Source organism: Chelonia mydas, chromosome 25 (genome assembly GCF_015237465.2).
Source record: "Chelonia mydas isolate rCheMyd1 chromosome 25, rCheMyd1.pri.v2, whole genome shotgun sequence".
NCBI classification, from domain to species: Eukaryota; Metazoa; Chordata; order Testudines; family Cheloniidae; genus Chelonia; species Chelonia mydas.
The window spans coordinates 14,186,919-14,212,552 of NC_057858.1; the positions used below are offsets into that span (position 1 = coordinate 14,186,919).

Sequence of the window (25,634 nt, forward strand, 5' to 3'; positions counted from 1 at the left end):
CAAACTGCCTTTATCTCTGTCTGCCCCTTGCCTTGGGGTCTGGGATCAATGGATAGGAGTGTTAGTTTCCCACCCGCTGGAAATTGTGCCTCAAAGAGGTAAGGTAGGACTTAGGCCCACCACCCCCACACATGAGCTGAGTATAAGATGCAGCATGTGTTAAGAAGAGACCAGGGACTTGGCGGCTCATTAGGAAAATACATCAGGGGCGGGCTGGGCGAACTGACCAGAGGGAAATCCCAAAGCCCCCTTTAGAAGGAGCAGGCTGGGATCCCAGGGTCAGCATCGTGTGCGGCTGTGCATGTGATCTGAGTCCAGGGTTGGGCAATGGGAAAAGAGCCGCAACTGGGGAGTACAGCGTACAGCCTCTCAAGCCTCGGCGACAGTAGTGGGCTTGGCCCTTTCTGGATGGAAGGGCAGGTTGGCTCACTGCAACAGGGAGGCCTCAAGTGGGGGCAGGAAAGTAAGTTTCTGGGTTACAGGGGTCGTATCTGGGCCTCACCAGCTGTTTTCATGCCTTGGAGTCTAGGATGTATCAGCTCGAATTCAAGTTCACCCGCTCAGGCTCCTGTCTGCAATGGCCAGTGCCTGAGGTTTTAAAGGAATTCCGAAAAAGACCTCGAGCCCTAATGCACCTGGCCTATTGTGTCACAGAGACAAATGCCTTCCTGCTGTGCTCAAGTCATGTCCTGAAGCCTGAGAGCTGGGTTTAGCTTGTATATTACTGGTCATAAAATCCAGCCCTGGCTTGTGGCGCGCCAGCCTTCTGCAGCAGCTGATTCCATGCTCTGGCTGTGGTAAAGTGTTTCCTTTCATTCATTCTTACGTGACCTGCCTTTAATCCCATGATGTGACCTTTGCTGCAGGGTGCGCGTCCCGCGCGTAAGCCTTGGGAGGAAGAGACATGTTGAAGGGGAGACATTTTCTGTGCTCAAATCCCCAACCCAGTCTCCACCCTGGGAGCACCAGGTCCCAGACCCTGCAGGAAGGAGAGTTAGTGCAGGGCAGGGGCGTCGTATGGTCAGACTCACCACGAACTAGCTGCTGTGGTGCTAGGTGCACTACATTCAAATCAGGCTTCAAATAATGTGCCCACCCCAGCTTAGCATAACTCCCCCCCGGCAGACTATGCTGCAGGGGCCCCAGCATGTGAGAGCCTGGGGTCCTACGCCTGCATATGTGACATGCTGACGCTGAGGCCTGCCCTGTGTTATTGCGGACGTGACATCTGATCTTGTGACTAGCTGGAGAGTGGGGAGAGGCCAGGGGTGGCAGGGCAGAGCCCTAGTAAACTTAGCTGGGGTGGGCTCTGCAGTGTACATGCTGCTGGCTGCCATGGCTGACGGAAGGGGTGGAGGAGGTGGCAAAAAGGGCTACAGGGCCTTTAGTTTTCTTCTCACTGGCATCAGCTAAGAGCATCAGGGAATGTCTGTGTCTCAGGCCCTCTTCCTCTGGAGAAGTACAAAGAATCCCAAAGAGGGAGAAGCCTGGAGTGGGAGCCCCTAGGAATAAGGGGTGACCGGGGTGAGTGGGGGATGCTAGAGCCTTTCCAAGCCTGGGGGTGAAGAGTCACCTCTCCTTCTGCTGAGCCACACTTGGCTGGAGGGTGCTCATTCATGGTGTGCTCCCCAGAGGTGCTGGCTCAGCAGGAGCTGGGGGTGCTCAGCACTTCGTGTCCCTGGAGAGGAGAGAACTAGCAGAAATGCCGTGTGCTTTGCAGAGTGCGATGCAGATGCCAGGAAGCCGGCTCGCTTCCCAGACTGCGCTCAGCACCCCCGGCTGCCTTAACAGTTCTGTTCGTTCTGTTCCAGGGAGCAGCCGATCTTCAGCACTCGGGCCCACGTTTTTCAGATCGACCCGGCCACGAAGCGGAACTGGATCCCTGCCAGTAAACACGCCCTGACTGTCTCTTACTTCTACGATGCCACGCGCAACGTGTACCGGATCATCAGCGTGGGTGGCACCAAGGTGAGGGCCCCACGCAAACCAGGCAGCTTGTCAGCAAGCATCTCTCGGGCTGTGATTGCTGAGTGCTTCCTGCTTCCCTCAGACACCATGCTGGGCAGCCCTCAGAATGGAGTGCTCCAGCATCTCCACAACTGGGCATGGAAAGTGTTACAGCCAGTTTCTTCACGCTGATGTAGTTAATATCCAAGGTGAATTTAGTGCTGGTGGAAAGACAGCGCTGGGACTGATAGCCCTATGCACAGAGCATGCCCAGCACAGGGACTCACTTCCTCCCACCGGTGAGCCTGGCTTTGTGGCTGGGGGGACCCCTCTTGGCCTCTGAGGGCTGCTCTGGTCCTTCTGACCCTTGGCCTCTCTGCTGATGCCAGTTGTGGGGCAGGTTTTGTGGCATGCCCTAGACACAGGACCCATTCATGTCACATGGCCTGTCCGACTGGAAAAACTTTTGCTCACTGGTGACTTGGGCTGGTGTCCTAGAGGTAAAAGGCTCCTGTATAGCACCATGATGGGTGAATGATAAATGTGAGGGAATTCCCAGAGCCATCCTGTGCTGTAGAGCTTTGGAGAATACAGTCCATCTTGCAGAGTACAGCAATTCCACTTTGACTGAGAGTCCCCATTCCTTCCCCCCACAGGCCATCATCAACAGCACCATCACCCCCAACATGACCTTCACAAAAACTTCCCAGAAGTTTGGACAATGGGCAGACAGCCGAGCCAACACAGTATACGGGCTGGGCTTTGCCTCGGAGCAGCACCTCTCCCAGGTAACTTTGCAGGGCCTGATGGCAGGCTGACCCACCCAAGCAATAGGTGGGAGCTGGGGGGAATCGCTACATAATCTAATCCACCAGGAATGCCAAAGGAAGTATCCGATCAGGTGTCCATGCTCTGAGGAGGAAGGGTCTGGGAACAGAATCAGGTACAGTCTGATCTGGTGCAGTGTGGAGCCGGGAAGCCCTAAAATGTTCTGAGAGAGAGAATGAATGTCAGAGTCACATTTTCACATGTGCCGGAAGTGACATTTTAAAAAGTGACATAGGCTGCTAGAACCCAGATCCTCACAGGTATTTAAGCTCCTAACTCTCACTGATTTCAGTACCCTTGAGGACCTGCCTGAGTGTGTAAGGGTCTGTCTACACTGCAGTCAGAGGGGTAACTGCAGCACGTGTAGACACACCTGAGCTAGCTTTGATCTGTCTAGCTCAAGTGACAATAGTAGTGACTCCTGTACAGCCCTTCTCAGGCCCCGGTCTGTATTCATGCAACTTGGCCACAGAGGCTGGAACTAGGGGTGCGGTGGGTGCTGCATCATCCCCTGGCTTGAAGTGGTTCCCATCATATACAGGGTTTACAGTTTGGGTCCATGGCTCTCAGCACCCCCACTATACACCTTGTTTCAGCACCCCTGAGCTTGGCCATCCCGCTGGGCGCTGGCAGGATCAAAGCACACTCAGAAATGTCTACAGATTGCACTTAGCCACTTCTGACAACTTTACTGAACACATATGTACGGCATGGGCACCCCCACAGCAAGGACTCAACTCCACACACCCCAGCCCAGCAGGCACTGAGCTCAGTGGAAAAGCCAGTGTGGACTCTGGGTCCTGGTCTGGGATGGGGTGGGGCCGTTCTCTGGACATTACCGCTAGGTTGGGGAGGAAGCAAAAAACATGCCAGATCCCTGGAAAGGGGCAGAGAGAGGGAGAAATAGTGACAGGAGGAGGGAGGTAAACCCTAACGACAGTTCTCGCTTTTCGGACGTTTCTGTAAGACAATAGAGTGACCCTCTCCCCATCTCCCCCCTGCCCCTCCTAGTTTGCGGAGAAGTTCCAGGAGGTGAAAGAAGCAGCCCGTTTGGCAAGGGAAAAATCACAGGATAAAACGGAGCTGACCAATCCTGCCCTGAACATTACGTCTCACCAGGTAACTTTGGCAGCTGGGGTGGGGCTGCTAGGGAAAATGGTCACCATCCCATTGTCCTCTGGCAACAGGGGCAGAGCCCATCACTTTCCACAGAGCGCTAGCCACCATCAGGAAGGGCCCTGAATGCAAATCCCCATGGGAGGCATCGGGCACTGAGCCAACTGGCCTTCGCAGTTCCAATCCCTGTCACTTACATCTACAAAAGCATCTAGAAAAGGACTCCTGCGTCTGCGGAGAATGGCCCATGCCAGGGCTCCCCTGGGTGCATTTCATTAAGGTAGTGCTGATGGAGTGGAGTAGTCGATAGCCAGCCCTCCACTTTTCTCTCCCCTGGAGACCAAGCTGCATCCCAGGTCTCCCTGGCAGCATGTTGAAAGCTTGACCTGTCTCCCTAAACCAGCCTCCAGTGCCTGCTAGACGGAGGAGAGAAGACGGGCCATGGTGCATTCTACCCCTCTTCTAGCCACGGCAGCTCTTCAGGAGCTGTGCACCCTGAGGGTGCATCCCAGAGGTGACTGTGCATTTCCCTGATCTCCTGGCAACAGGAGGGGAGCTGGGGGATGAGGACACTGCGTTCTCTGGGCTGAGTACAGATGGAGCAGCAGCAGAGGAGGAGGAGGCAGTGCGAACAGCACCTTGGCCTGCAGGAAAAGGAGGAGGAGGAGGAAGCTCTGCGGAGACTGGAAATGCCATACATGATGGAGCAAAGGGAGAAATCTCTCCAATGAGGCTCCCATTCTCTCTCCCTAAGGGGTGGGAAATGGGGAAGGGAATAGAGAGCAGAGTGGGGGCAGCAGAGCCAGCGCCCACCGAAGCGATGGGTCATCGTGTGAGAGCTCCAGGGGCCAGTCTGCGATCTGTCAGTCATGGGGAGGGCTCTGCTCTGCACACCAGGTAGAATGTGCCTGTGTGTACTGGGGACAGAACACTTCCAGCACCCCGGTGCCGGCTCACAGCGCAGGGCTTAAAGCAGCTGCTGATTCAGAACTGCTCAGTGTAACTGCAGCTCAGGAGAGGGTGTCAGCGACTCTCGTTCCCTGCTGCCTATTCAACTCAGCAGCACTAAAACTGGACCAAGGCAACCTGACCACATTGGCTACTGCTCTGAAGGGGGGTGGGTGCAGGGGGCACTGGGCAGGGGGCATGTGGGATGAGGCATCGGCCCTTTATGCTTCCTTCTCATCTCTCCCCCTCTTCTGTGCGTGGGAGGGAGGAGGCAGAGGCAGTGGGCAGCCTTCCCCGCCAGCGTCGTTCAGAGCACCAGGTCAGGGCCACCATTGTTACAGCACACAACTCGCTGACAGCCTCGTCTGCTGCTTCCGTGTGCTCATACCACGCGCAAGGCCATGATACCAGTGTCTGGGTGGGGGAAGTTGTGTCAACTGGCCAGGTGCATTGTGGGCAAGGTCACCTTCCTCTGCACCATCCGAGATTGACTGCTGCTGGAGGAGGACTAGAAGGATGGAGCAGGCAGGTGGGGAGAATTTTCTCCCCTGCCGCACCCGCACCCCCCCCAGATACAGAAAGGTGGGCTGCTCCTTCCTCTGCAACGCTTTGCATGTCTAATTCCCAACTCTGCCCCTGTAGTGCTTTGCTTCATCGCCTGAGATCCAGGCACCCAGCCCTTCCATCCATGGCTCTCCCCGGCTCTGCTCCTTCGGGGAGTGCAGCTGGCTCTTTGGAATTTGAACCCCCACCTCTTGCTGCAGAGCGCACGTCACCCCCTACATGTCACTCAGCCTCCAGTGCTTAGTAAAACCTGCTCTGGAGACAACACAGGGCCTCATTCCCCTCTCACACCCGCCTCAACCGGGGGCTGCCCCATCGACTTCAGAGACGCTAGATCAATGTAAAGCTGGGGGGAGTGAGGGGAGAATCAGGCTGCCCTCCTCTTCTGTCTGGGTCTGGCACTGGGAGGCACTCAGCAGGCCTGGGCCTGGGAGCGTGCTGGGCACTGCAGTCTCTGAGATAGAATGCCCTGTCAGCTGAGCTAATGCTGCTCTGGAAATGGTACATTTCCATGGCAGGCGACTGATACTCCAGCTCCCATGTGAGGGATTAATATCCCACCTCCTGCAGCATCACATGCTCGCCCCCGGGGCGACCACTCGCAGCACAATCTTTGGGTTTACACCCCTTGTCAGGGCGTAGCCTCACCTGGGGCAGCTGCTGCAGTACAGCGAGCCCGGTAAGGCAGGAGAGATCTAGGGAGAGAGCCGTCTACACACACAGCCCATAACCCTACTGCCTGTCTGTATACACACACCCGCCCCATCGCTAGTCTGTATGCACACACTTGCACTGCCCCTCCCATGCCCCACCAACCTGCAGGCATCTGCACACACACCCTTTCCATACTTCTCACTGTGTGCCTGTACACACATGCACCATCCCATACACCTTGCTGCTTGCCTGTACAGACATATGCTCCCTGGCCACTGCCAGCCAGGACACACACGCTGTCCTGCACACCCCTCCACTGGCCTGCACATACACACCCTTCCATACAGTCCATCGTTGGCCTGTACACACGCACCCTGTCCTGCACGCTGCTGCCAGCCTGTAAAAACACCCTCAGGTGCCCTCTTGCTGCCTGCTGTTTTTGGGTCTTCACACGTAAATAACTGATTGATCCGGCCTCCCTGGTTCCCTGTGTTTCCCTCAGCTCCAGCATCCTTAAGCTTCAGACTTCCAGAGCTGTGGATCTCAGTTTGCAGCAGCCCTCCTCTTAGGGGCCATTTACCCGTCCATCAAGTCCTGCTTCCGCAGACCCAAGGTGTCTCGAGTTGGGCGCCCCACAGTGCGAGGCCCCTAAAAGCAGGGGGCAGTTTTGAAAATGTCCCTAGGTGCTGAGCGCCCTCAGCTCCCATTCACTGTATTGGAAACCAGACTCTTCCCCTTCCCCTGCCTCAGTTTCCCCATCTGTAAAATGGGGGTGATAGATAAGTGGGCAGGCAGGCAGGGGTGTGTGTTTATAAAGCACTTTGGGATCGTGACATTCCTAGTCACCCTTCTTGGTCAGTGCCTTTCTCTTCAGGCCTCTCCACACTGGGCCCTGTCTTGCTCATTTACAGGCATCAGCAGATTCCTAGGTCAGGTGGTTGTCCTTACCCTGGAAAGTCACTGAGATCAGGTGGCTGGGTGTTCGTGGGCTACCTATAAACCCTGGAGGACTCCACTGGTCCCAGGACTGGAAGGAGAAGTCTCAGCCAATCCCAGACTGGAGGGGCTCTGATGTCTAGCACTCAAGCTGTCTTTTTATAGATCAGTTTGTAATTTCTGTGCCTACTTTCTTCCCTGCTGTCAGCAGACGTGCAAAGGAGCTGGGGGCTCTCAGGTGGCTGCGGGGTATAGAATCTGCTTGTGCCGCCTGCTCTGTGGTGTCTATTCTCCCCAGATAACAATCTGGAAGGATCTTTTGATAAATCCCATTGATATTCTGTCCTGGTGCAAGCAGGGAGCGACAGTGCCATGGAGGAGGGAGTGCACTTTCGGGCAGGGACTGCATCTCCCTTGTGTTCGGAAAGTGTCTAACACCTGGCGGGTACTACTGCAGTATAAGTGGCTCCTGCCTTCTCCATCTCTGGCCTTCAGGGGCTCCCTTCTCGTCCAAGCTAACCGCTCACCTGCTAACCAAAGGAGCAGAAACTAGACTGGGCAGCTGAACTCAGGCGTCCTACCCAGCAGGCCAGTCACTAGCCATGGGCCCCTGCAGGATCCACAATCTCCATCTCCCTGACAGGTTTATAGCTTACTATGTCTTGGAGCCACCCGGGGAACAAGGCAGATGGCAGAGGGGTGGGGCAGCAGGGCCTGAACCCGTGAAGCCACAAGTTTGGGGCCAAAGAATTTACCACCTTAAAAAAAATGCACATAAAGAGCGAGGAACGCCTGGTGAACTCATCATGGAGCAGCTGGGCTCTGAGTCCACCAGCTCAGAGATTTTTGTGCTAGGACTCCTGCCAGAGGCACAAGGTGTCACTGCGGGCTGGGGCAGTGAATGCAGGACCCACTAACCAGTGTGGAGAGGGGCTTATTAATATGAAAACAAACTTGTGCCTCTGTCATCCATCCATCTATTCATCCATCCCCCCCTCCATCCATCTATCCATCCCTCTATCCCTCCATCTGTCTATCGCTCCCTCCATCTGTCTATCCCTCCCTCCCACCTTCTATCTATCCATCCCTCTATTCCTCTATCTGTCTATCTCTCCCTCCATCTGTCTATCCATCCATCCCTCTATCCCTCCATCCGTCTATCCCTCCCTCCCACCCTCTATCTATCATCCCTCTATTCCTCCATCTATCGCTCCCTCCATCTATCCCTCTCTATCCATCCCACCATCCATCCATCCCTCTATCACTCCAACCATTTATCTATCCCTCCCTCTATCTATCCATCCCTCCATCCATCTATCCATTTCTCCCTTGGTCCTAGTTTGTGTGTCTGTCTGGCCAAATATTTAGCCCATCCCTTGGTGCCTTGGGCATCAGTGCTGGTATCAATCAAACAAAGAGACCAGGTGGGAAGGAAGCACACACCCCTATCCAGTCCTATTCCAGCCCCTTCAGCATCCCTCTCTGGAGATTCCCACACCTTAACCTCCACAGTCTAAAGCCCTGCAGCCTTTGGCAGCCTTCCTGGATCTGAGATGGGGATCTCTCCATTCAGCGTCTGTTGATGTCATGTCTAGGCAGGCCACAGGGGTTGCTGCTGGTGATATGAGATGCTCCATCCCCCCCCAGGAGCTGAACGGAACCTGGGGTCACCCCACAGCAGTGCAAAGCACTGACCTACAGGGCCCCACACCTGAGCTCTTCTAATGAGTCAGCCCATGTAAGACGCTGAGTGACCACATGTCCAGAGATCTGCCTGACGTGTGGTAACCCCCCTGCAGGTGCTGCCCAGCACCGTCATCAGCTCCAATGGGCCGGGAGACGATAAGCTGTTCCGGAGCCAGAGCGCCGACGTCGAGATAACAACGGAGAAGGAGCGGCTGAAGAAGATGCTCTCCGAAGGGTGAGGCAAGGGCCTAGCTGGGGCTTTCAGGTCCTAGCCCAGCTGCTCAGGGCACTCTCAGGTCCAGTCCCCAGCAGGGAAGGGGGATCCCAGCTTTTTCCCATCCAGGGAGGAATTAACTCTTCCTGTCTCCCTGGTCCCCGGCTAACACTGTTGCTCCCACAGACTCAGGGTACAACCCCGGGACCCCCACCATCTCAAGCCTAGTGCTCAGGGCAGGACCCTGTTCTGTTCTCCTTCTGGCTGCATGCTGCCCCTAAAAACCCACTGCTGCCTTACATGAGGACATAAGAACTGCCATGCTGGGTCAGACCCATGGTCCATCTAGCCCAGTATCCTGTCTTCTGACAGGTTTCAGAGTAGCAGCCGTGTTAGTCTGTATTCGCAAAAAGAAAAGGAGTACTTGTGGCACCTTAGAGACTAACCAATTTATTTGAGCATAAGTTTTCATGAGCTACAGCTCACTTCATTGGTTTGTTAGTCTCTAAGGTGCCACAAGTCCTCCTTTTCTTTTTGTCTTCTGACAGTGGCCGGTGCCAGGTGCTTCAGAGGGAATGGACAGAACAGGGCGATTATCGGGTGATCCATCCCCTGTCGTCCAGTCCCAGCTTCTGGCAGTCGGAGCCCCCATCTATACATCCCTCCCCATTGCCCCACCAGGGGATCGCTGCAGCTCAGGGCTGAAGCATTTTGGCCAAGCAGCTTGTACACACAGTGGAGACGAAGGGAGGGCTCTGCCCCAGGTCCTTGGTCTGAGGTGTCCGGTGTTCACACCTGTCTAACTGGCCCAGGGCTGGGCTGGTGGTAATTCTCCTGGGGATTCCAGGCAGATCCTGTCCCTTTCTCTTTTGAAGTCTTTGGGCTGGATTCTGCCCTGGGACTGCCTGGCGTGGGGGTGGGGAATGACAATGTTTGCATGTTAGGAGGTGTTTGAAGGTAAGTGTCATTTGACCCCCACAAAAGCCTCTGGGGTTTAGTTTGGTTCCATTTAGTCACTTTACTGCAACGCAAACTCAGAGCCAGAGCAGCTGGGTGGGTTCCAAGCCCCAGGCTGCAAAGCCCCTTCCTGGCAGCTCAGCCTCCTTGCCGTGGCTGCTAATCTGGCAGGGGGACATCCCCAGCTCCAGCGCCATGCAAGCATGTTGCTCCCGGGCAGCTGAGGCATCCTGTCAGCTGCTCATCCACTATGGCGGGAGCCATGTGGATGGTCGCTCATCCCCTGCCCCCCTCCAGATTCCCAAAGCCAAACATGGCAATGGCAGGAAACAGACACAGGCTCCGGCCTGGCACAAGTGTCTAGATTCAGGAAGTGAGATCGAGACGAGGTTGAAAGCAGCCTGGGCGGCCGTAGCAGCCCCATCCCTTCTTCCCTCTGGGAGCATGTGGTCACCACTGACCTGTGGATCAGGGAGAAGGCCTGGGGGTCCTGTAGGTCAAAGCCCTGCCATAGAGATTAAAGACAAGACTCTCCATCTGTGGGTCGTTTAACCCAGCCCTGGCTGGTGCGGGAGGCTTCTCCCCAGCCACATTCAATGGCACGTCCCAGGTGGAATGTCAAGGGGGAGGACAGTTAGGCAGGGCAGCAGTTTGCCCAGAGGAGGCCATGTCCCTGTCGCCAGCAGACCTGCACTTCTGACGGGAGCTTGCAGTGTTTGTCTTGTGTTGGAACTCACCATTGCTCAGTGCCGAAGCCATGGTTTCCAGGACGGCCTCCTTGGTGTTCTGAAGGGTGCAAGGCTAGGCTAGAGCAGCCCCTGGATGGGCAGGGTCACGGTGGCCTGAGGTCCCGTCCCGCGGGATTGGCTCTGATTAGGGCATGTCTGTGTTGGGCATTGGCTCTTCAGAAAGCTGCCCAATGGGGGAAGGGAGGCCTCTCTGCTGAAACCCCCAGGGGAGGAGAGACCTCTCTCCCTGCCTCTCACTCCCGGCTTGTGGTTCCCTGCCCCCTCCTGCAGCTCGGTGCCCGAGGTTCAGTGGGAAGCTGAATTCTTCACCCTCCAGGACAACAACAACAAGCTGGTGGCTGCCCTTCAGGAAGCCAACGCCAGCGTGGAGCAGTGGAAGAAGCAGCTGGCTGCGTACCAGGAGGAGACAGAGACGCTGCGGCTGCGGGTGAGCACAAGGAATGGGGCAAGGCGGCACCCTGATCTCAAATCTGCTTGTGGGCCACATGCTTTGGGTGTCAGTGGGAGATCGGCTGCAGATGAAGGGTTCTACCTGGGCGTCAGCGGGTTACGGCTGTTGCCATAATGGATCAGACCATTGGGCCGTTTAGCCTGCTGTCCTGCCTCCTGTTTGCTGGTGATAGGTGAGGGCTCCAGAGAGTTAGATCTCCAAACTTCAGTCCCCTTCCTAAGAGCCCAGCAGGATGGGACCTCGCATCAGACTGGGGGGCCAGTGAGGACAGCAGCTTCAACAGCTGTTACTGAGCATGCTCAGTACAAGCCAAGCAGTGACTCTGGGGGGACATGTGACCCCACATGCCCCTCCGCCCCATGTTGCCTCTGGACAGCATTTATTAAGGAGCCAGAGATAATGCTGCTGAGTGACTGCAGGTCCGGCTCCCCTGCCCTCCCTTCCTGCAGGATGGCTGGTACAGCAGGGTAAGGGTGGGGAGGGGAGCATGTGGGAGTGTTTCTCCCTCACTCCTGTTGCCTGAGGTTCCCCAGCTGCCACCCGTGATGAGTGAGGGCTGTGCTCCCCGTCACATTCACCTCCTGCCCCTGAGCCATGCACCTGGGCAGCTGTCTGGCCTGGCAACAGATGGGGTGAAAGACACTCACGCTGCTAAAATTAGCTCAGAGCAGAACAGCAGCAGCGTGATCCCGACAAACAGGCCCTTGTATCCAGCCTTTGGTGGAACAATAGGGGCTGTTGACCTAACCAGTGGGGGAGAGATCCCGCATCAGCTGTGCCTGCGTCAGGGCGGAGGAGTGACAGTTGCACGGCAAGGCTTGCTGGGGAGAGGAGTTTTGGGAAGGCAGCTGCGGAGTCTTTGCAGGATTTGGTTGGGAAGGGACTACAGAGCCCTTGCAAAGGGGTTGTGGAGCCTTTTCGCCTCTAGGCCAGTTTGGATTACATGCAGGTCTGAAGGAAGCAGCCGTTGTTCCCGGGCAAAGTAGGGCTGTTCAGTAGTCCCATTAGGTGTTGCTTTGGTGGTTTCCAGCCCAATACCCAGTGAGCATCCCAAAGAGAGTCTCCAGGCCTGATGCTAATTCTCAGCAGAAACACCAAGGACTGAATAAGCCACAAAGAATGAACTTCCCTCTCGCCCCTAGAGGACGCCCTGCGAGGCGTGGCTGGGAGACGTGGCAGAGGTGTGCACACGTGGGTGGTGGGAGAGGGAAGTGTGCGCCGCCTGCCACTACCCCCACAGCAGCTGCTGTGGGGATTAACCAAGGGCCTCAGAACCCAGGGCTGCCGATCCCTCCCCCATCCCCCCGTTGTTCAATGTTCTGCCATCCAAAGAGATGGTCGTAGGTCTAATGAGACTGGCTGACCCCATAAACGGGAACTTGGAAGAACTGGGGAAAATATCAAGAGTCAAGAGTGTCCAGAGAGTTGCCCATTAATAAACCAGAGCATCTGCTGACTCACTGCAAGGCGCTCCCATCATGGGGTCAGGGGTGGCCTCCAGGGGCCCAGAGCTCTGAGGATCATGACGGCAGTGATCCTGGGAATCTGGCAGCTTATGATCACCAGCGTCAAGCTAAGCCTGCTGCAGGCCCAGCCTAGCCCATGTAGCCTGATGTATCCCACCACCGCACACCCCTCTACTGGAACCACACCAGCAGAGCTCAGTGCCGACAAGGTCGAGGGTTTTCATCCTAGGTGCGGGTCCTGGGATGAACTTTTCCAAGCGAATCCTCTGCCGGTTAATTATTAAAGCTTCTGTGCAGCATTTTTCAGAAACGGAGAGCGCCTGGGCCAAGCCCTGCCCCTCGTTAAGACTGGTGTAAATCTGTGGTAACTCCAGTGACTGCAGCAGAGCCTCTGGCTCCACAGAACCTGTCCCTCTGCGCACATTGTAGGGTCGTGCGACTGATGTCAGCTGGCCCAGCTTTGCTGGAAGTGTGAGACTGCAGGGGAAGGGGGAACGGGGCTATAGATAGAGCGTGGTTCTGATGTTTGTTGGAGCTTGTGATCTGCACTGATGGGAGGGAGGGAATCTTTGTTCAGGGTCAGCCCGGCGGGAGCCACTGGACAAGATCTTGCTTCTGTGCAAAGTGAGACTGAGGATTCCAGTCACTGGGCAGGGGCTGAAGGGCCACCAGAAAGGCCCTGTGTCTCTGAGTCTGGGGAGGGGAAAGTCTGGGAAGGGGGGGAGCGGTACCTGGTTAGACTTGGAGTTTGGAGGAGGAGCAGAGGGACCCTTGAGGGAAGAGGAGAGGGGAGATTCTGGTGGAAGAAGAGAGGGGTACTTGTGAGGAAGGGGAACCTCCGGGGAAGAGGCAGTGAGTATCTGCGGGGGGAGGGCCTTGGGGGGAGATGTACTTGGCAGGAGGGGAGGAGATCATGGCTGAGTTTTGCTGGTTAGGGACTGTCACGTGCTCCTGACCCTTGGGTCCCTGGTGCCATTTGCTAACGTCCCAGCACAGACAGAGCAGCAAGAGAATCTTCCATGCCCAGCGCAGCTCTCCAAGGAGTGTGGGGTGTGGGCAGCTAGACATGGCTGCCGCCCCATGTTCCCTGCTGCGCGGCTATAGTGTTGGGGGCTCGTGGAAGCCTTTGGTCTGTAGAAGCTAAATACCAAGGTGACAGGCACTCCGAAATCCCATAGAGAGGTGGGGCCCAGCTCTGGAGAAGGGCTGGTAGCAGCGATAGCGAGTGAAGGGCCAGCCCATGGAGAACTGAAGCCTCAGATACCTTGTTCGTGGTGGGCCCTGGGGTGGAGTTTCCCAGCTTTACCAGCCCATGTTTACACACTGAGCAGAGAGGGACAGTGGGAAAGATCCTTCCCCTTTAAATATCCCCCCAGTCTGGCCAGGAGGGCTTTAGGACAGCGGTGCCAGATCCTCCAAGGAGCAGAGTCTGCAATTGTGGGGTGGGCATGTCCTAGTTAGAAGCCACGAGGTTCCCTCTCTTTGTGGCTGCTGGGGTCCGGGGGCTTCTGGGCAGGAATAATCACCTTGCTCATCAGCTGAAGGTTTGTCTCAACCTGCCTCAGTGTGCAAGCCCCTGCCCAGCCCCTTTGCTGCATCCCCAGGCCTGTGCACCCAGCTCCGGCAGGCACGCAGCACCGTGACCCAATTCCCTCTTCCCTGCATATCTGTGTAGGTGGCTGAACTGGAGCTGCAGAGAGCCCACGATTCCTCCAGTGAGGGCAGCAAGGAGGAGCTGAACCAGACGCTGGAGGAGCTGGAGCTGCTGATCAAGGCTAAAGACGAGGTAACAGCAGTGGAGCAGATGAGGGCACAGAGCAGCGGCTGAATGACCGCAGTGCCCCAAGGGAGTGAATATGAGTAAATCTTGGGCTGTCGTTGCCACACCCCACAATGCTACCCTCTATCTCTCCCCTCCTCCCTGGCCTGTGGGACCCGCCTGGTCCGCTCCCGCCGCTCTCAGAGCGAGTTCTGTCCCGGGCCCAGGGAGAAGAGCATGGAGCCCTGTGTTCGTGCTCAGATAATGACCCCCAGATGGGTGAGTGAGAACTCTGTTCTGTGGCACTGGGCCAGATCTTACTGGGCCAGCCCCAGCCTCCGTAACGTTGGACGGTTTCCTGCCCTTTAGCAAACCCCTGCTGTTTCCCCCACTCCCTGTTGGCTTTGTGCCCATCACTCTACCTCTCTCCAGCGAACGTAGCAGCTGTTGGGGCTACACTTCGCTGGTTAGTCTGGGGAGCAGATGTCTGTCGGGGCCCTGGGGCCCCAAGATGCTTCCTGAAGCATGTTCTGCTTCCTCTGTGCAGAGTGGTGCGAAAAGCCCCTGCGTAAGGGAGGACAGTTTCCCAAGGAGAAGAGGGTCACAGGTCAGCACTGGAGGGGCCCCGTGTGGCCTCCTGGCCTGCTCACAAAAGCGGATTGAGGCTAAATAGGTGTGAAGCCTGAGAGTCCCCATGTGAAGGCTCCTGGTCCCAGGCCAGGGCATCAGACAGCCCCTGCCTCACCCCTCCCATGACAGCCTCTGGTGTAGCTGGTTCAGCTGCAGATGGCACAGCGTGCCCCACATGCCTGCCCCTCTCCTCAGCAGCTATGTTTAACCTCTGGCCTAGTTATTGCCTCTTGCTTTCACAGCATGTACATTAATGATTGAAAGCAGAGCTTTAATTACAGGGGCTGGGGGAGGGGAGATGTGGAGAGAGTCTCTGGGCTTTGTTCATTTGCACCTTCTTCCCTAGCTGTGCCAAGCTGGTGGGTGGCAGCGCCGGGGGATGCTCCTGGCAAGGGGTGGGGGTGGGAGTTTGTTCTGCGGATTGTTCAGTGTGTGTCTGGAGCGAGAGCTCCGTCTGCCCCCATCACCTGCCGAGAAGAAAGGGGAAAGGCCGTGGTGTGAGGGGTACGCGGGGAGGCCCTGCCCCTGGAGTCAAGCCAAGCCAGGAGTCTAAGATGCAGTGGGAGCAGGAGGAGGTGGTGTGCAAGCAGAGGGCAGGCGGAGGGGTTAATCTGCTCTTTGTTTTGTTAAGACCTAAGGCTCCTGGGCTAGTGCGGGCTGGAGGAAAGGGTGGGCAATAGGCAGGCAGGATCAGGAGGGGGCGGCACAGACAAGGCCTGGATGTGAGCACTGGAGCAGGACACTGTGGGTGCATCTACATCTCCAGCCGTGGGAGACAGACTCACCCTAACAGGGCTTGGTTGTGGACAGTGCAGTTGGGTGGCAGCTCATGCTCCCAGCCAGGCCCCAGGCTTGAGAGCTCAAGCTCCAGCCCCAGCTGCACCATCCGCACTGGGATTTCTAGTGGGCCAGTTCTGTTCCCCTTGCTGCAGTGTAGACGTGCCCTGTGGGGGTGGTCAGACAAGCAGCATGGGCTAAGCCAGGAGGGCTGGGGGTGGAGGGCCCGGAGCCAGGGAAGCTGGCTTTGGCCATAGTCAGGGGAGGTTTGAGGGGGCTGCGTACCTGTATCCCCTGTGGTGGGGTGTTAGCACAATGTGGCATCGGTCTCCTGGCTTGGCATGGCCTATGACCGCGGAGGCTGCATCAGAAGCGATGGCTCAGGGAGCACGGGGCTGGTCCAGGCAGTGATTATTTTCCTTTCTGTGATTCAGGAAATTCAGCAGCTGAAGAGCCAGAAGAGCAGCCAGTGGGAGACGGAGGGGGAGCGCGAGGAAATGCTGCAGAAGCTGCAGGTGACAGAGGGGAGGTTGGCCGGGGAGACCCCGTCTAGAATGGCAGGTCTGGGGACAGCACTCCACTGTCTAGACTGGTCCATCGTGATGCACCATTAAAGACTGGGGGACGGCTGGCACCACCGTCCCAGCTACACCCCTCTCCCCTGTGCCCATGAGGGTGCAGGTCTGGGGTTCTCACTCTGCTTCCAGCCAAACTAGGCTGGGCCCCCCCTTTCCTCTTTCTGCAGAGCTGCTGACAGGGGAATGATTTCCCCAGCCGTGGTCAGCAAGGGGACCCCATCCTGTGTGTTCCTGGGGTGCTGCTGGGCAACAGGATTGGGATGTCCTTCTCCCCTCCCTCCCACGCCCCACAGAAAGGCAGTCACACCCAGCATATGCACACACCCAGCGTGAACTGAGAAGATAACGAACCCTCTCTGCGTATCACACTTCCCCCAGAGCCTGATGCGTCCTGCTGGACATGCAGCTGGGGCGGGGCGGTGCCTTGTAACCCTCCATCCCCAGGCAGCCCTCACTGGCTGGGCCCCATTCTGGGCAGAGGATACTCCCAGCCTGCGGGAAGGGGAGCTGGAGAGTCTCTTGCCAGCTGACCCCCTTGCGGGTGGAGCTCTGACTCCAGCGGGTTCACAGGGGAGAGCAGGCAAAGAGGAATGCAAGCTGCTCTGTACCCCTAGGCAGAAAGCAGATGGGAGCTCTCTCAATCCATCTATCCAGGCTCCGAGAGGGCTGTCTGCTTGTGCCCGTCAGGGACCACTGGGGCCTGGGACTCTGATACAGGCTCTGCTCACAACACAGGACTCTGGTTTTATGAGGCAAAGAATATATTCAAGCATCTTCCTGCACAGTGACCGGGTGCTGGGTGTGGGGTGGAGACAGACCGATGTGCTCTTATCTTAGGCCTGCAGCTCCAAGCCTGGCCAGAGGCCAGGAGAGGAGAGTTTCTGCTGGGCCTGTGGACAGCTGTGGCATTGCACCTCCAGACGCTGGTCCAATTAGATGGCTGACGTGTGGAAGACCTGAGCTCCCAGACTCCTGCCACGTGCAGTGTGCAGCAGGGTGATGCTCAGACCACACAGGCCGGGGGGGGTCAAGCCCAGGTACTAAGAGGGGAACTCCAGCCAGAGATGCTGGGGCAAGTTCAGCAATGGGATCAATAAAGGAATGTGTTTTCCGTGCACGTGTGAGAAGGGCCGTGGCGGGGGATTGTTCACATGGGTATGTGATGAGTAGGGGTGAGGACATGGGCATCTGTGCTGGTGTAGGGGATAACCTCTCTGTGTGTGTCAGTGGAAGGGCACAGGTGTAGAGAACAGGCAGGGTGTGTGTGCGCACTGGTGTTCAGGTGCAGGGGTAGCTGCTGTGTGTGTGTGTTGGCTGGGGGGGGGGTGCAGTTAAGGTGGAGGGGTAGCTGCCGTGTGTGTGTTGCTGGAGGAGGGTGCGGTTAAGGTGGAGGGGTAGCTGCTTCATTGTCCTTTTATTTACTGAGTCTTTGCATCCCTGGCCAGGAGCTGGAGGGACGCAACGCGGAGCTGGAGCGACGTTTGCATGTGGCTGAGCAAACCCTGGCCGAGCAGCTGGCCGAGAGGGAGAAGATGCAGGGCGAAGTCACCAAGGTGGGCGAGCTAATGGATGTGAAGATATTTGAGCTCAGTGAGCTCCGGCAGGGACTTGCCAAGCTGGTGGAAAGCAACTGAGCAGCCCTGGCCACAGAGACACCTTCCGGGAGGGGCAGAGCCCAGCTGGGGTCAGTCGCAAACTGCAGCAGGGCCGTGGAATTGGGACCTGGGCGGGGTCCAGCCACAAACCAACAGCCGCCTGCAACTGTGTGTGGAGACTGGCCAGAGCTGCCTGCTGTCCATTGAGGGCAGACGTGGTGCCAGTGGGCAGCTGAACTGTGGGGGGTTTCCACCCAAGGAGTGTCCATGAGTCATGTCCAGACCTCTCTGGATCCTGCCCGGCGGCGTGGCCCAGAGGTGGCAGGGTCTCCCCATGCTGCTCAGTGACACTACTCTCCTGGCCTCACTCACTAACGCATTTCCCTGACATCTTTACAGAAGGAAACACTCCTATTCTAGAGACAGGGCTCACCTGCCTGCCCATTCTTCAGTAGTTTTTATAGGGAACCGCTTGCTTCTTGTGAACCAAACTGCCTGGCTCCTCCTTCCCAGCCCCAGGAGGCGATGGCCCATCACACCATGGGTGGTAGCTGCTCCTTCTCCCCCTTCCCAACCGTACTCATGTCCCATCTTTTTAATAGACTCTGATCACTTTTTATTCACTGTCAGGGGCTTCCAGGACCCCCAGGGGCAGGAACAGCTCCTCACCTGGCCCCATTCCTCTGTGGCTGCCTGGTCACACCCTCCAGAGGGGAATAAGTTGCAGGATTTCAAGATGTTTTTTATTTTAAGGCAGTGGGTTTTCGTACCTTCCAAAGCTGCTTTAAGCTGGGAGGAGCAGGCAGTGCTGTGGAGATTAGGGTTTGAGAAACGGGATAGCTTTGGGGGGGGGGGAGGGCATCTGTCCTGGCTCCAAGGGCTGTCACTCACCTGAGTTAAATGCAGCAAATCCCAGGTGCTCTTGTTGCCTCTTGGAAAGCATGGTCCAGGGATATAGCAGGCCACACGAGCCACATGGCCTCTGGAGGGTGCAGGCCCCCATGCTATGCTCCACCTTGAGCTGCACAGCTGGATGCAGCTAGGACGCTGGCTGTTTGGAGCACATTGGGCCTGGGCTCCCTAGGGGCTGCGGGACATTTGCGGGTCCTTATGGATGTTGCCAAATGATGTAAATCCAACAAGGCCTGTAGGAGGAAGGGCTGTTACACCCCTCCACCCCCACCACCCTGGGCCCTGTGGAGCCCACTAGTTGCGTAGTAGCATGTTTAGCCTGTGTCTAATGAGGAAGCAGCGTGTGTAGACGTAGCCGGTTACCCAGAGGGTCCAGGGCCGGATCTGTTTTTTATTTTTCTCCTTGCTGCCGTAGGTGTAGTGTAGACAGACGTAATAACTGGAGAATGTTTCCATGGACTTGTAAAGATGCTGCAGAATCTGCCTAAAACTCCAGCAACCCCAGCAGCCAAATCCTGCCTTCTGCCCACAGGGTCAGATCCTCTGTCTGCGTGTACCTGGGTGAAAAGCGTAACTCAGGTGGGGCTGAGCCGCCTCTCGCTCACGCCCCCAGCACGAGAAGAGGTTTCAGTGTGAAGCTGATGTGAAGGGAAGTGATTGCTCTGATTTCAGTGGATCTGCCATTGCACCTAACTGCCTCAGGGCTCCCTTGAACCCCAGCCCCTGAATACCCCTGTGTAACTGAGACAGGTATTTGGCCTGTTGCTTTCCGTAAGGGCAGGAGCAAGCGCCAGGGAGATCCTGAAGTAGGTGTCTAGGTTAGGCTGGCCCCCAACCTCTCTTTCAAAGCTTAGGAGTTGTGGGGAAATGTAGATTTCTGAACCTGCGCAGCCAGGAGAATTTTTTTGCATGAGCTGCTCCCACGCCTGTGTGGGGGCTAGAGCTAGCTGTAACGTGTGCCGCCCGCAGGGTGTTCACTGTGTGTGGGGGGGAGACAAGAATGGCCGGGGGTACATGCAGCCCTGGGTTCCGGGTCCGGAGGCAACCGTGGCCCCCTTGGAAAATAAGAGATCAGCCGCAGGAAAGGTGCATTCACTCTGGTTCCGCTACCGGCGCTTGGTTAAGGAGGCATCTCCCCTGCACGTTGTCAGCCACTCACCCACCCCCGGGTCCTGTCTGTGTCTCACACCACATGCAAACGACCAGGAGAAGGGGCATGTTAAAGGGGCGGGGTCTGACTTCCCACCACTATGTCCTCCATGTCTCCCCACCCAGCCTCTCGCTACCGTGTGGCCGGTGGCGAGATGGGAGTTGCCCAGCAATCGGGGCCGGCTGAACCGGCTTGAGCAACATCCCAGGCTGAGTCAGCTCCCTCAAGCTGAAAGACGGGGAGGTGCCGAGTGGAGCAGGACTGATTCTGAGTGGGAATGGAGCTGACACAAGCCACAGCATGGCGCTCAGCTGAGACTGCAGCTCTGCCCGGTTCCTACCTGCCTTGCCCACCTGTGCGCTTGCTAGCCCAGACTTGTTGCTGGCAGCAGCACTGTCATTAGCCAGGGTTTGTAATGACCCTTTACATCTCGCAAGCACAGCCCCAGTCACTCCCGGTGTAACGCCCTCAGCCCTCCAGCAGAGGCTAATTTGGCTCATTGACTGACTGAAGTCGGGAGTGTGGCAGGGGCTCCACTCACGCAGTGATGTTACAAACACACGGACAGGAGCCATGTGCATGGCAAACCCTGAGCTCCAGCCTGCACTTGGCCTAGCTTTCCCCACCAACCACGGCGCAGGAGTCATTTGTCTCAGGGTCACACTCCAGCCAGGACCTGATTGGCTCTGGCCTGCTTCCCTTGGCCGCAGCTGCTGCTGCTTTCCTTCCTTCTGTCCTGTAGAGACGCAGCGCCATGCACTGAGTCACCGCTCCTCCGCATCCAGCTGTGTCACGGGGAGCCAGGACACTGAACAGCTGGGCATGGTGAGTCATGGCCAAGGAGCTGACCGAAGGCAGGAAGGGGCAGGCTCTGCCCTGTCTGCCTGCGAGGGGACGGGAGAATAGGGCCCTAGAACTTGTTAGCTTGCTGATTTAAAACCATGTGATGTTAAGGCTGGGCCCTGAACCAACCAAATCTATTCTGGGGGCCGAGTCCCCATTGTACCACCATACCCCCGCAGGAGCCTGAGGCTCTCAGACACCGAGGCTCCAGTTTAAACGAGGCAGGTTAACAGAAAACCCCTCATGCTCCATGTAAGGACACACCCTACGCTCCTCGACTGCCAGGAGCTGATGGGGCACAGCCCCTAGTCATGACCCAGCAGCAAGACGATGATCCCATGAAAGGCAGGCCACCAACATGCAAACATGCATGGTTTGATTGAATGCTGCTCCTCCGGGGCTGACAGGGCAGAGGGCAATGGGGCAGGGCATGGCGCCCCTCCTGGGGTTAGCCAGCTCATCTCCATCTGATCTCATTGAGTGGGCAATGCCTGGCCCTGGTTTGGAGGTCTGAGCAGAGTCGGAGGCGCGGTGCTTCTCCAGCATCTCACTGCCTGGCGAAGGCACCTCTTCTGGTGCGGCATTGCCCAAGAGCAGCTGGCTACACCCAGGGTCCCAGCACAAGTCCCTGCCAAGCCTGGCTCAGCCCCACGACTGCCGCAGCAGCCATGCTGCAGTGGGCGAGGCTCCGGGCTGGCATGTGATGCTGAAACAGCACCAGCCCCACCTGCCTTCCAAGAACTCTACACTGCTGGTGCCACGTCCAGCAATCCAATCCAGGACGTAGCACCGCCGCCCGGGTGCAACCGGGGCTCCCGCCACACAGACCAGACCAGGGCAGTGGGCTGGGGCTTGTTGGAGTGGGGTGTTCCCTCCACACTGCTCACTGCGGGGTGTCCCCTCTGGGCTGGTGGGGAGCAGAAAGCCCTGAGCTGCAGCTGTTAGAAAGAGTTCAGTGGGTTTCCACACGACCAGCGTACATTTTGGCCATGACATCACGACTCACTTCCTCACCTGCTCCTGGGGACACCCCTGCCTTGCAGACCCAGCGACCCAGCCTGCAAGCTGCAAGTCCCCTGTGGGACGGACCTGTCAGCATCCAGGTGGGGCAGGCCTGGGACCGCACTGCCCCCAGAGAAATGAGCAACCCCAGGGTGCCAATTCTCCCTTGCTGTGACACTTGTGAGGGTGGTGCCGTCGCCCCAGGCATGAGCATGGCCCAGCATACATGCCCCATGAACCGATTTACTTCCTCTCAATCTAATTCTCTAGCCGTGGACGCCTCTGGCTGAGTTGCCCAACTGCCTCCTCACTAGGGCACGTCCGCAGCCTGTGCTCCTGCCCTTGTCTGCCTCGGGGCCAGCAGGGTTTTGGGGGGCGGCGGGGGGCATGCGGCACACTGTACAGTCGACCTTGGCCAGCCTGTGCTATGCCACTCTGCCCTCCAGTTGTTCAGGACCCAGCAAGAGCGCAAGCCAGTTTCCGTTATGCTCTCATTTCCCCACGGGTGCTATTTGCAATTGCCAGAGTAATCTGGAAGAGCAGCTTTTCAATCTGCTCTGCCCTGTCGCCCCTATTCATTAAAAGCCTTTTACCGAGGCGGTGGAGGGCCAGCACGGGCTGGATGACTCTGGAGGGCCCCTCCCTTTGCAATCCTCGGCTCTTCCAAGCCAACAAACCCCATTTATCACCAGCTAGTTCCAGAAAGGCCCTAAATCCAGAGGAGGCAGCCGCATGGCAGCTGGGTGCAGCAAAGCACAGCGTGGCTCCACCCCACTCAAATGAAGCACTGACTCCGGGATCTGTTAAGACAGCCCACTCCTAACACCAACCCACACTTCCCAGGCCCGGGAAGCGCTCCCATTTCAGCACCCACGAGAAACCCGAGGGGGTTCCCCCAGACTTCCGTCTCCATCACTTTAAAATCACTTCCTTATGCAAACAGCAGCCGGTGAACTGCAACGCGGCTGCTTTTATTGTTGCTTCTCTCGCCCACTGGCAATTCTTGTCAAGCAGCCCAATAACAGGGGCTTTGCTGCTGACTGCAGATAACTCAGTGCGTTTGATGCATCTGCCGGCAAATGGGCTTCTTAATTATTTAGGAGGCAATGCATGTAAAGCACAGCCTGAGCAGTGATTGGGGCGGGGGGGGGGGGGCTGTTTGTATGTGAGATTAGCCTAGGCAAAAACAATCTTCAAGGTCTTCACACCTAAAGATCGGTGCTGGGCTTCCCCCAGGTAATTCACTGAGCAGCTCCCACTGAATATGGGGAGGTTTGGATACCAGATTCCCCACAAAGTCCCAGTCTTGGGCAGCTGCCTGTTTTTCAGATCTCCCACTGGGTTCTGAGGTGCTAGGTTTGGAGCCCTTCCCTCCCCGCCCCCATCCCAGCTCACCCGCCTGTAAGAGTTCTGGGTGAAGCGGTTACATTTGTGAAACAAAGAGCCGCTGTGTGATTCGTCTTTCTGAGACATGGTTGTGCAGCCGCAAAGGGCAGTGGAGGGGAGAGCAGCCGCTTCAAGAAGTCAAACGCGCCCAGACGAGCGGCTGGCAGGTGGTTTGCTGATGCCCCACATTCTGAATTCTCTCTCAGTCTGACCTTACCCTCGTTTTAAGATGTGTTCAGAGGAAGGCCACAGTCCCCCAAGGCTCCTCCAGCCCTGTTGTCCATGCGTCAGGATTGTAAGTGTGTCAGTTCCAGCTCTGTGTAACACTCTCCCCTTGCACAAGCATCTCACGACTAGCAGGTTGCTGGGTCAGATGTGCTGCAGTTGGGAGTCTTGGTCGCTGCCCTGAAGCGATGCACAGTGCGAGTCTCTCTTGCCCATCTGCTTGGGTGCAGGAATCAATACAGAGAAGCCTTCTGGCCTGTGTGATACAGGAGGTCAGACTAGGTGATTGAAATGGTCCCTTCTGGCCTCAGAATCTACACCTGGCCTAGCCCGAGGGACATCCGGTTTGTCACTCTGGGGAACAGCAAGCAGGAACCCTCAGCAAAAGGACATTTCCCCACTGGAGCACATCCTACAGCAATGTCAATGCAGCGTGCCCACGGTGCACACACAGCCTGGGCACCTCAGTCTGGCACTGCAGCTGGCCACAGCTCAGAATAGCGGACACGACTCCTAACCGCTCCGCCACTGACTCATTCTGCAACCGTGGGCGAGTCGTTTAATCCTCTCTAGGCTTCACTTCCCCAAGCTGTACAAAGGGGCTAATCGTCCCCCAGGGGCACTGTGGCATGCTTGGTGATCCGCAAGGGACATGGCTCTGGCCGGGCACAAGTGTCAGAACACCTCACCCATGAATGTGATTTACCAGAAGGAACAAAAGGTTTATGTTCCCAGCAATGCCCTGCACCCGTGAGCAGGCAATGACCCAGCCTAGCAATCCCATTGCATAGGCCCTTGTGGCACAAATCCTTTAGCAGCTCCATGTTGGGCCTGCATTAGTGTGACCATGGGATGCTCCGATTGAATCCTGGAATCAGGTGAGGGGACCCAGCTGGGATTAACCTGCCAAGGGAGCTGCAGCTGGGTGACTGATGGTGACCCAGCCCCCTCCCCCGTCAGGGCTGGAGAGATCAGCTTCTCTGCCTCTGAGGACCTGGGTTATTTTTAGTTTTGGAGCTGGTCTGTTTACACTTCACAGCTAGGGGGAAAGTTCCCAGTTTAAAGCCTCCGCCCTCCCCCTCCCTCCCCAGGAGGACAATGGGCTGAGAGGAGGCAGTTAAATGTGCATATTGGAAAATGTTCAGATACACACAATAAAAGCAGAGCCTCCGGCGAGGTTTGCCATCCCCTTTCCCGCAGTAATTTGTGATTATTACTCCTGTTCTTCTCTGGCACACGCCGGCTGTTTCTGCTCGCGGGACATGGCAAGACCGTGAGCTGTGGGGACAATTAGTCACGCGAGCCCTGCTCTTCTCCTCTGCCCATGGCCAGCTCCTTGCACCCCCTCCTGGGAACAGCAGGCTCCAGTTCTCACAAGAGCCCCCCCTTGCAAGGGGAGTATGAGCAGCAGCAGCTGGACCAGGAGAGCTGATGTTAACAGCCCAGCAGGCTGCTCACACAGCAGCACGACGCAGCCCCCGGGAAACACCGCGGCATCCCAGCCGATGGGTACCGGTGTGATCCACTGCTCCCTCCGGGCCGATCTCCTGCAGAGGCCTGAGTAGCCTGGTGCTGGATCTGTTCCCCCCGCCATGTGCACCCTGCTCGGACGTCACTAATGTTTGCAGCCATGGAAAGTTATGATCAAGAACAGGCACGGCCTGCTTCTATCCCTGCCACCTCCATCCGCAGCCTCGTCTTTAGCTCTGCTAGGCCATCAGCACCCAGGGGACACACCCCCTCTGCTGGGTGGCTGCCCAGCCAGGCTCGCACTAGCCATCATCGCCCATCAGAGCAGCTCGAGCCCTGCAGGACCTGCCAGGACAGACGGGGAGCTAAGGCAGAGGCACACCGGGGGAAGCTCATCCCTTTCGCAAGGGCTGGAGCCTGCACGCCTCGTCCCGGCAAGACTCCGTGCTCCAGAGGAAGCAACAAGGCTGCACCATCAGGCCACATCACCAGCTGCTCACGGCAGGAATAATCTAAGTGCTGGGAGCCGTACAGGTGAGAGAGGCCGAGCCCTGCCTAGTAACAACTGGGCTGCTTCTGTCAGTCAAGCTAACTGCCTTTCACTTCCCAGCAGGCAAAGAAGATGCAACAAAGGCAGGAGGTGGGAGAAACACTGCTTCTCTCCAGTACTGATTACTCGCACCGGGGCCACCCTGCTGGCAGATATTAACGGCTTGGCCTCAGTGTGGGGCTGTGGGTGGATGGAGGCAGGGGCTGCTGCTCTGTTCTCATGCAGTGGCAGGCCTGCAAAT

General features: G+C 57.1%; 1 protein-coding gene and 1 long non-coding RNA gene across 5 annotated transcripts in view; one reads left to right on the plus strand and one right to left on the minus strand.

Moving 5' to 3' along the window:
- Nucleotides 1-24,572, plus strand: part of HOMER3 (homer scaffold protein 3) — a 37,058-nt gene extending 12,486 nt beyond the window's left edge. For 2 of the 4 annotated variants that reach the window (XM_027834287.3, XM_027834284.3), the window contains 8 exons: nucleotides 1,812-1,968; nucleotides 2,604-2,735; nucleotides 3,787-3,894; nucleotides 8,793-8,914; nucleotides 10,870-11,026; nucleotides 14,192-14,302; nucleotides 16,117-16,197; nucleotides 17,706-24,572. In XM_027834287.3, the coding sequence (XP_027690088.1) occupies nucleotides 1,812-1,968; nucleotides 2,604-2,735; nucleotides 3,787-3,894; nucleotides 8,793-8,914; nucleotides 10,870-11,026; nucleotides 14,192-14,302; nucleotides 16,117-16,197; nucleotides 17,706-17,894 (1,057 nt within the window). In that variant the 3' untranslated portion in view covers nucleotides 17,895-24,572. Of the gene's footprint in view, nucleotides 1-6; nucleotides 798-1,811; nucleotides 1,969-2,603; nucleotides 2,736-3,786; nucleotides 3,895-8,792; nucleotides 8,915-10,869; nucleotides 11,027-14,191; nucleotides 14,303-16,116; nucleotides 16,198-17,705 lie in introns of those variants that run through there. The other 2 variants (XM_037885459.2, XM_027834285.3) reach the window with 2 other exon arrangements.
- LOC119564451 lies at nucleotides 15,156-16,538 on the minus strand. Its single transcript, XR_005223322.2, has 2 exons — nucleotides 15,968-16,538; nucleotides 15,156-15,372 (listed from the first exon to the last, which is right to left on the minus strand). It is a non-coding gene; the product is annotated as an uncharacterized LOC119564451 (long non-coding RNA).
- Nucleotides 24,573-25,634: the final 1,062 nt, after the last annotated feature.